We start from the raw sequence: 10,752 nt of genomic DNA on the forward strand, positions 1-10,752 counted from the left end.
TTGTGTCCACAAACATCACAAGCAAATGGTTTCTGTCCTGTGTGGATCATCATGTGTCTGTCTAGATTTGACTTTTCACTAAACTTTTGTCCACAAACATCACATGCAAATGGTTTCTGTCCTGTGTGGATTCTCATGTGTTGGTTTAAAGTTGACTTTTCTCTAAACTTGTGTCCACAAAGATCACAAGCAAATGGTTTCTGTCCTGTGTGGATCATCATGTGTCTGTTTAAATGTGACTTTAGTCCAAACCTTTGTCCACAAACATCACAAGCAAATGGTTTCTGTCCTGTGTGAATTCTCGTGTGTCGGATTAGATTTTCTTTTCTGTTAAATCTTTTTCCACATTCGCGACAACTAAATAATTTCTGTCTTGACTGGATTTTTTTGTTTGAGCCTCCAGATTTCTTCCCTCTAAAACATTTCTCACTAACCAAACAACTTGAGGACTTTATTCTTGAATGATCTGTCTTGTTTCTCTGGACAGACTCCTTGTGGAGAAATTGTATCTCACACTCAGAGAAGCTGCACGATTTACTGACAGTGTTTACACCTGATTCAGGAGCCCTGCTCTCCTTCCAGTCTTTGCAATGGTCTTCAGCTTCTGATCCAGAGTCTGATGAGTCTTTCAGCTGAGAATCAAGATCATTCACATCTTCATCATCATCCCCACTGTCAGCAGTCTCTGAAGAGCTGGAATCATCTCCGTGAGTATTTAGATCTGGGTTCCTGGTAGTTCCTGCTACTCCAGAGTCCTCTCCAACGGTTGCTGTATTCATCTGGTCAGCTGAGCTTCTGGTTGGAAGATCTTCTTCCACTTGGTGCTGATGAACCTTCATATGGAGGAGCTCTGGGTCCATCTGGTCCACATCAGACCTCCATTCTTCAGAAGCTTCTGCTACAATCAACATCATCTGCTGAACATCTGCAGGGAACACTGAAACACAAACATTAAGGACAGTTGTAACTTTATATTCACTCAAACATCACATGTTGACTTCAACGAACTCAAAGCAACGTCTAATGATGGACGGCAGAAAAATCTCCTGAAACAAATTCATTGAGACAGACATCTTGACTGGCTTTCAGAAGATGATAAACACAAATAGAGCAGACATGTCAGAGAATGTATTTGAGTTTGTTGTGTATGGGACATGAACTAACAGGGAGCTGCTGATGTGTGTCCCACCTGATGACAAGATCACTAGTAAACTGGAACGGCAGAAGAAAATAATAAAACAACTCCATAAAAGGACTTCCAGGAAATGAAGACATCAGTTTGAACTAGTTTAGACAAAGAACTGAAAAAATGTTGTGAAACGTCTCTGGGTGGAGCTTTTGTGTTTCAAAACAGAAGGAACTGAAGCTCCGGTCAGCCACGTCTTGGGTTTTTGCTGCATCTCTGTTGGTCTGGGGTAAGAGTGTCTCCTTTCAACTGAAAGCTTTAATAAATGTTGGTAATACTTTTTAACTTGAATCTCTCTGACTGATTATTGTGTCTTTTCTCCATGTATCTCCGAACCAATGAGAGGAACAGGTCATTCCCTGAGGTCAGCGGACCAGTTGCTCCTAACAGTTCCAGGAACTTGTCTTAAGTGCAGAGGTGACGGGGCCTTCTCTGTAGCAGGACCAAGACTCTGGAACGAGTTACCTCTGCTTGTCAGACAGGCCCCCTCCCTCTCGTTTTTCCAAGTCCTGTTTAAAAACCCACTACTATTCAGTGGCTTTCAACACCAGAGGATCTGTGTTGTGAACCTGTATGCTCCACACTGGTTTGTCGTCATTATCTGCATTGTTTTTATGTCTATATTCTAATTTACTTCATTTTGTATTTTGCTTTGTGTGTTACCTGTTGTTCTGTCTGTACAGCACTTTGGTTGGCCTTGTCGCTGTTTTAAGTGCTCTATAAATAAAATGGTATGGTATCTGTGAAAATAATGCTGTGTTGTACGATTTTACTGCGAGACCCTCTGGTCAAAGCCACAGACTCATTTTGTGTCAGCTCTCCATTAAAGCAGAAGGAGACGCCCACTAGAGGTTTGGAGGGTGAAGTGTTTCAGTGTAAAATGCTGCTCTGTTGCTGTTCATTTCTTAAGTGAGAAGACTGGAAACTGTTGAGTTACCAACATATTCTTTTGTTTAAAACATATGGCTAAAACTACATTTGATATCTTTTGCACTGTTTTGCACTACAAAAATGAAGCCTAATACTTGATTTGTTTATTATTTAAAAACTCTCTGGACCTAGTAGTGGAATTTGCGTAATTCAAAATATATGACGGCAAAAGGACACCCTATGCTTTTTTTATTCCTATTGCAAGTTTTATACAAAAAACATATCGCGATATACATCATTATCGCCACCCTTCACAATACACATCGTGATAGGAATTTTATGCCATATCACATATTCCTAGTGCACGCTCGAGTATGAAAGCTGAACCCTCTGTGTACAGTACGCACGTATGTACGCATGAATGGACGTACGCGGGAGTATACTGGGGACTTAAGTGAAATGATGATGTCACCACCTTCAGGAATGTAAAAAGCTATCCGAACCAAAAGCCCTGGCTGAATGCAGAAGTATGCACCCTGCTGAGAAACAGGGACACTGCCTTCAGGTCTGGCAATTCACAGGAGCTGAGGAAGACAAGGTTAGAGCTGGATGCTGATATTAAAAGGGCCAAAGCAGCATATGCACACAAGATCAAGGGACACTTCTCCTCACAAAACACACAGAACATGTGGAAGGGCATTAAGTGCATAATGGATTATTAAGGCAGAGGTGCACAATGCCCTAGGGATCCATCACTGCCTGATGCTCTCAACAGTTCTATGCACGCTTAGAGGACCTGAACAGACCACCCAGCACCAGATTCACCTTATCACAAGAAGAGTTCCTCGGCTTGACCTCAGCAGAAGTAAGGAGTACTTTCAGGAGGATCAATTCTCACAAGGCAACTGGCCCGGACAACATCCTGGGGAAAGTGCTGAAAGACTGTGCAATCAGCTCTGCGAGGTACTGGTCAATGTATTTAACTCTTCCCTCACCATGACAACAGTTCCCACCTGCCTCAAGACTATCACCATTATCCCAGTTCCAAAAAGCTCTACAGTGACTGGTCTGAATGACTATCAGCCAGTAGTCCTCACCCCGATAGTCGCTAAATGCTTCGAAACACTGGTCACGACCCACATCAAAACAACCTTCAGCATTAACGAGGACCCTCACCAGTACACATACTGTGAGAACCGATCAACAAAGGATGCCATCTCCTCTGTGGTCCACACTGCTTTATCCGTCAGCAAGCTAAGCTACAAACACAAATGTTGGTTATAAACGTTCTTCTTAAAGACTAAGTTTGTCAGCTTCATTAAAACTGTGACTAAAATGTTACAAACATCATCACAGTTGATCCAAATATACAAACCTAATTTGTAGTGATGAAAGTTGTGACTGAAAACAGCATCCAGGATTTGGTTTTGTTGCTCCTTTTCCTTTAAATAAGAATGTTTCTCTTCATAATCTGCAGCTGATTTTTCCAGAAGCCTTGATATTTCTGCTCTTCCACAATCTTCTCCACCATTTGCTGCTTTCATCTGGTCAGCTGAGCTGCTGGTTGGAAGATCTCCATCTTCTACATGGTACTGATGAAGCTGAGAGAACAGAGGTTTCTCTTCATCATCCTCACTCTTCAAATGAACTGCAGTGAAGGAGAACCTGGTGTCATCAGTCTCCTCCTTCACACTGAGCTGCTCTACATCCAGACTGATCCTCAGTTCCTCCTCTTCCTCCTTTATGTTGAGGGTCTCTGGGTCCTTCTGATCCACACCAGAACTCCATTCTTCAGGAGCTTCTTCTTTAATCAGCACCGGCTGATGAACATCTGCAGGGAACAATGAAACACATGAACAACAAGGAAAGTTATAACTTTATATTCACACAAACATCACTGAGTTCACTGATCAGCTCAAAACAACATCTAATGCTGGACGTCAGAAAAATGTCCTGAAACTAAATCCATAAAAGAGAGAGGTCCTTATGGCTGACTCCCAGAAGATGGTAAAATATGTAGAGCTTCCAGTCGGTTTTTTAAGAAACAAATTAAACATGTTGCAGAGTCTTCTAAACTTGTTCCAGATTTTTTATGAGCTGTGAGAAAATGCAAAAATACGATCATATTAGGAGAATGTATTTCCACAAACATTCATTACTCTACTGTAAAAACCTTTTTACTAGCCTCCATAATAAACCAGCTTCCGACTGAACAAAACTTAATTCAATTCAGTTTATTTATATAGCACCAAGTAACAACAGAAGTTGTCTCAGGTCATTGTACAAAAACATTCACAGACATAAAAAAGCCAATTGGTACAATTATCTATCTAAAGAAGCCGGCAGATTGCACTGAATCTTCACTTCATCGCAGTCTCCCATCCTGAGCAAGCACATGGCAACAGTGGAAAGGACAAACTCACTCTTAACAGCAAGAAACACCACTAGCGCTCTAACGAGGCGCACGAGTTCCTTCCCACTCCCTGTTTTCCTCCTGCTTTTTTTCCTCTCTGTGTATCGGAGCAACTCCTATTTTTTTTACACATCTTCCGAAATGGAAACTACTGTTTTGGATCTGACCAACTGAACTTTTGACGTGTATTACAAATTCTTTTCAACAAAGCGACGGGGTCCTGGAGAACCCTCATCTGCTTGGACGACACGCATGCTGCTGGATATATCTCTGGGGGGGATGCGTCTACCTCTGCTATTCACCAAGGATGCTGAAATTGCCGATAACTGGATTTATGATAACTGGTTTCCTGTTTTTGGAATAGCCTGGATCCTGGTTTTTCAACATACAAAGAAGACGGCCGCAGCTAATTTAGACCTCAACAGGCTGCTGACTATGTGAAGGGTCTGGTTTGTGCTGGAGGACTCAAAATCAGCTGCTTTACGAGCGAAACCGTAAGTTGGAAATGATTTGAATCGCATGCCACCTGCAGCTTTGGGACTCGTCAGCATGAAAAACCATCTTGAAGAGACTCGTAAGCACAGACCAGTGGAATGCACCCTAATCTGACCATTTTGGATCTTGGAAAGTTATCAGTACAGACTCAAGGCTGACGGAAAATAGCCTGCCTGAATAAATCAACAATTGTGGTTATCTGAATCTCTCCCCAGCTGGCCTCGGAACAGGCCGCCTTATCAATTTTTCCTGGGAAATGTGTAAACTAAGGAAAAGCTTTGTCTATCGCAACCCCCCTCCGCCTCACTTTCTGTGGAGTATCATTAGAACTGTGCCGGCTGACCATCATCTTGTCAGGACAATGGACTATCCGTTAGTGCTTCATGAACCACCTCATTGTAAATGCATATGCAACATGTTCATAAATGTGCTTTAGCTGGCAGTTTTTTCATGTCTTAAATCTTGCCCTTTAAAGGACAAGGTGTGACGAGATCTTTTTTGTAATGCCACTATCCCTCTCCTCATGGCTTTATCCCTTTTTCTATCTAAAAAAATGTATTCTGAATAAGAATAAGAAGACCACGCTTTCTAGCAGCAGCTTCGTGCACTCTGTCCATGTATCAGACAGCTGTAGTACATGTTCTCGTCGCATCTCGGTGCAATGATAATAAATTATTCTGATTCTGAAGAAACCTCCAGCAGAACCAGGATCAGAACGAGCGGCCATCGGCCTCGATCTGCTGGGATTTGAGCGCTTTAGCATAGCATTTTTCACACAAAGCTTTTAATTAAAAAAAAAAAAAATCCGTAAACAAGTTCTCAGCTTCATTCTGCAGAGAAAACCTACTTTTTACACAAACGCACGGGTTTCAACTATGAAATTTGGAGCTCGACAAGTCACTTAGCTACCAAAACTGTAGCTAACATCCTCACACTAAATAAGATAAATGTATTTATACAAACCTAATCTGTGCAGAAGAACTCTGGGGTTCAAAACAGCATCTAGAATTTTGTTTTGTTGCAGTTTTTCTTTTAAACGAGACAGTTCCTCTTCATGATCTGGGCCTGTTTTGTCCAGAAACTCCGACATTTATTCCGCTGATGCTTCCAGTCCTTGTTTAGCCTGATGTCTCCACATCTGCTAGCTGTCGTTGATCTAAAGTTTCATTTAACAGTTACTGGGCCGAACTCAAGAGGCTGGATTTACAGCAAACGTTGCAGAAAGTTTATAAATCGATAAAAGTAGAGACGGTCGGTTTGGAGCTGAAGCTAAGGCGCATAAACAATTAGGGATAAGCGATAAGTCGGAGTTTGATTCGTTTAGTCTGAGTCACGTGATCAATGCCGTCTGAAGCTAACAAGGTTAATTCAGGTCATCTGCGCGGATTCTTCTTTGTTGAAACGTTTTTTCTTTTATCCAAAAGACTTCTTCAGTTTGTGGCACTGCAAACCCAGTCTTAAAAATAGTGGATCAGATGGCCACTCCTGCAGACTGTTGCTCCCATAGATATCATATCACTAGATCCCACATTGGCTGCTGGGGCGCATGAAATACGGCGGCCATCTTGGAGCGGTCGTCTTTCTTATTTGGTTAAAGCAGAAGATGTTTCAGCACTTCGCAGCTTATTTCTGTTCAAATCGACGGGCTGTTAACGTCAGGTCTCGGGGGATAACTTTTCACAAGTAAGATGAACATATTATTGTTGTTAGTATTTTGTGAATAGAATATTACTGTACTGTATTTATGTCCACCAGTTGATGTGATGTTCAGTGTAACACGGTGTTCAACTGCAATGAAGCTGACTGAGATCTGATGACAGGAATATTTTTCTAACAAGTGTACTCACAATTTCAGTAGCTTTGGTTCATTATCAACAGATATGCATCAGAATTGGAGTTTTGTTTAAGTTCTAGGAAATAAAAAAATAAAAAATAGGGAGAATATAGAAAGGTTAGAAAATAAGATTGACCTCCTTTGTACAATGTTTTTGTGTAGACACAAATCTCCCGTTTTCATGTTAAAGGTTTCCCAAAGAAAAAGATGTGAGGAAGAGGTGAGGAGGATTTTTTTTATTTGAGGAGGATTCATCTGAGCAGTGAGGATTTTGATAAAACTGATCAGATTGTCCCACTGAGAGATGGTGTGGTACCATCGGTTCACCTTCAAAGAGTAGGTGCATCATTATAAGTTCATTAATGTTTGTAAATTTACATATTTTATTGTCAGTCACAAGGTGAGATACCTCCATGTGTTTATATGAACAGGTAACTATAGACTGTAAAGTTCATATTCATGATGCTTTTTCATTTCAGCTTGAAAACTGCAGGACTACAGGAACTCAACAAAAGCTGGAGCTGCTCTGTCTGTGGCCTCTCAGGAACGTGCACGTCACACCCACAACCTCGGCCTAATGATGTGAGTATTTCTATTTTAAACTTTTATTTTTTTCATTTACCCTTTTATTTATACAGGTAGTCTCATTGAGCCACAAGAACTCATTTTCAAGAGAGACCTGTTTAGGGAGCAGATGGTGGGGGTTGAGGGCCTTGCTCAGGGGCCCAGAGTGGGGCGAATGAGGGTGGAGGCAGGTGTGGGCGTTTCACCTTTTCCACACACATTTTGATGTTTACGGTACCAGGAGTTGAACCTGCGACTTTCCGATTGCAAGCCCATCTTCTAACCTCTGTGCCACCACTCCCCCTACAAGCGTAATTGTGTTGAGGGACTAACTGACAAATCCAAGTCCATAATTATGGTTTGGAAGATTTGTAGAGAGAGGCTCAGAAGCAGTTTCATAGACAAGGCAGAGCATGAAAAGCGCTGACTGGTCTTGGAGAGTAGTTTTATCTAAGTTTTGGGTGAGTGGGGCAAACCATGTAAAAGATATTGCTTTTTGTTTCTGAAGAGTGACTGCGTTCGGTAATTTGTTGACGGTCCCTAAGCGAACCATTACGTCTCTGAGTAGGGGCAAGTTGAGCGCACAGAGCACGAATATCCAACGTCCAACGCAAAACTAACTTTACCGCGGTCGTAGACCGGACACTAAATCATGAAGAAAAAACAAAAAAAAAATCATAACACACACAGTTATACTCTGACATTGTTCTGACATTGATTCACAAAATGATTTATATAGAATTTTTTTTTTGCCGGACAAAAAGTGATCGGAGCACGACATCTTCGAGAGCAGATTCTTAGCCAGACTCAACAATGTTCTGCGGTGAGCTCCTCCGATGGAGGTCCTTTACATTTCCTTATTTTTTTAGATTAAGTGAAAACTGCGCTTTTCCCAAATGTCTCCCCGGTTGTAACATCCTCTAACCCAGCGCGAAACAACCATTGCAATTTATTAAAAAAAACAAACAAAAAAAACTAGCTAAAATTAACTACCGGTAAACTGCATTGGCTCTGTACCTGCTGCTAGAGGCAGCCTTCCAACATGGAGGACGTACCGGAAATGCCCCTGATGTTACATCACATGTGAACTATGTATTGTGGCTGCTACCTGTCACAAGCAGCCGCTCCACCTGGAGAGACGCAGGAAGGAGGAGGAGAGCGCGTGGGTAGGAGCTGGGTTTGTACAGTGAGAGGAGGGGGGACATGTGGGAGAAGAAAGAAGAGCCGGCAGATTTTCAAGTAGAACTATATCGTATATAGCGAAATAATGTCAATTTATATCGCAAATAAAATTATATCAATATTTTTAAAATATCAAGATATCGCCCAGCCCTAGCTGGGGCCCTGTTATAAAACAGATAGTTTCATTAATAAACTTTCTTAAATGGTACAGTTGCTGTTTGCAATTAATGTGTGAAAAAATATTGCTGGATTGTGATTCCAAATGAAACTGTAAGAGTGATTTCTATGGCAGGTGTTTTAATTTCAGGTTTCAGTTGGAGGGTGGTTGATCATTTCTAGTATATAAACAAAGGATGTGAAAATATGAGGTAGGACCCTGATACATGATGATTCAACAGCAGCCTGGAGAAGACAGAATTATTTTGTAAAACTTTATAACAAAAGCAACAAAGTCCATGCTCAATAATCCAGGTATACAATCCAACAATTTTCAGTCAGGTCATCTGACCTGACTGAAAATTGTTGGATTATAACAAAACCAAACAAAACAATAAACAAAATAATAAAACCACGTTAGTCAGGTGGATTGCACATATAAAGTTCAAATAAATCAATCAACACTCAGTCAGATAGATATTGTGGACTGTCCAGGTCAGTCAAAGCCTTCTCCCAGTGGATACTGTGGGTCAGCTGCATGTCTGAATTGTCAAAAATAATAGCTTCATTCAAATCATCAACAAGTCTGCTAGATCCCATCCCAAACCAGACAGTTTAAAGAGGTATTTCCCCTCATTAATATCCCCATTCTGGATCTGCTTATTTTGTCTCTAATGAATGGTTACATACCACAGTGTTTTAAGTTTGCTGTAATTAAACCTTTACTTAAGAAACCTATTCTTGATGCAGGAATTCTGGCCAATTATACATCTATATTTAATCTAACATTCATCTAAAATATTCTAGAGAAAATACAACAAAGTTAAGTCAAGTCCTCTGGACGGTTTCTTTTTTTGTTGAAATGTTTTGTCTTTCATCCAAAAGACTTCATCAGTCCGAGGAGCCACAACTAACTAAGTCTTATTAGTAGCAGACTCACATAGTGGGCCAACCACATTGATGGAGATAAGGTGGTTTCTGGAGTCCACCCTCTCCCCCGCCGACTCATCCAAGGCAGTCATGGCCAAAGTGGTTCAAAACATCAAAGCTCATGCATATAATTATTATAATGTTAATACTAAAATGGAATACTTGTAAAATTACTTATTTAGTACTAATTACCATTTTCATTACACGTTAATATCGACACACAAAAAAAGAAAACGTTACACACTCACACCTAGCATTTGAGCTTCTTGACTGCGTGTGGAAAAATGACACTTGACATCAGAATTATTGAAAAAAAAACACTCATGCCTTAACTGTGACTTTCAAATCTTGCAATTTATCACTACTTGGCTTGTCATATTAGCAACTCATTGTTCTTGGCAGATCGTGATAATAATGACTGGAAAACATTTCCACACAGCTGATTTGAAATTAACATGTTTTCCATTCTTTGCTTTGGAGTGCTTTAGATGATACATTTTTCTACTTTTTATCACAGAAGTTAGCAAAATGCAGTTAACATCTACCTAGATGCATGATCTGGGAGTCAGGTACAAAAAAATTTACCATTACACTTCCAATACACTTCCAATAGAAACGCCCATCATTTTCTTAAACACTTAATTCTGTGCAGGAAGCAAGGAAAACCTGGACAGGTCACAAATGTTTCACCAGGCCACATAGAAAAATGCGACAACTACCAATTCAACTTTTCCTTCATGTCTACAGCAAAATTTGTTATTAATTTACCTAACATACATGGTTTTTTAGACTGTTGGGAAAAACCAATGGACCAAGAGAAAACCCATGCACTCACAAGTAGAGCATGTATTACTGCAAGTAAAAACTTCAATTATGAAAAAACAATTTTCTACACCAAATATACTATTTAACAACAAACACTGAAGTTGGGCAGTTTAAAATGAGTGAGAACACCTAAGTTTCTTTAGGAGCTGTCACAATATTTACAACTAAACTGTTTTTTCTTCCTGTGTGGACTTTCCTGTGTTTGTTTAAATGAGACACTTGTCTGAACATTTGTCCACAAACATCGCAGGCAAATGGTTTCTGTCCTGTGTGGATTCTCATGTGTTTGTTTAAAGT

The 10,752-nt window shown here is 40.5% G+C and overlaps 1 protein-coding gene across 1 annotated transcript in view; it reads right to left on the reverse strand.

Annotated features, from left to right (window-relative positions):
- Positions 1 to 6,054, reverse strand: part of LOC119420811 (zinc finger protein 260-like) — a 6,412-nt gene extending 358 nt beyond the window's left edge. The window contains exons 1-3 of the mRNA XM_037688238.1: positions 5,928 to 6,054; positions 3,432 to 3,887; positions 1 to 937 (exon numbers count right to left, since the gene is read on the reverse strand). The exon at positions 1 to 937 is cut by the window's left edge and continues 358 nt beyond it. Of these exons, the coding sequence (XP_037544166.1) occupies positions 1 to 937; positions 3,432 to 3,887; positions 5,928 to 6,054 (1,520 nt within the window). The remainder of the gene's footprint in view (positions 938 to 3,431; positions 3,888 to 5,927) is intronic.
- Positions 6,055 to 10,752: the final 4,698 nt, after the last annotated feature.

Source organism: Nematolebias whitei, chromosome 14 (genome assembly GCF_014905685.2).
Source record: "Nematolebias whitei isolate Nwh7 chromosome 14, NemWhi1, whole genome shotgun sequence".
Taxonomy (NCBI): Eukaryota; Metazoa; Chordata; class Actinopteri; order Cyprinodontiformes; family Rivulidae; genus Nematolebias; species Nematolebias whitei.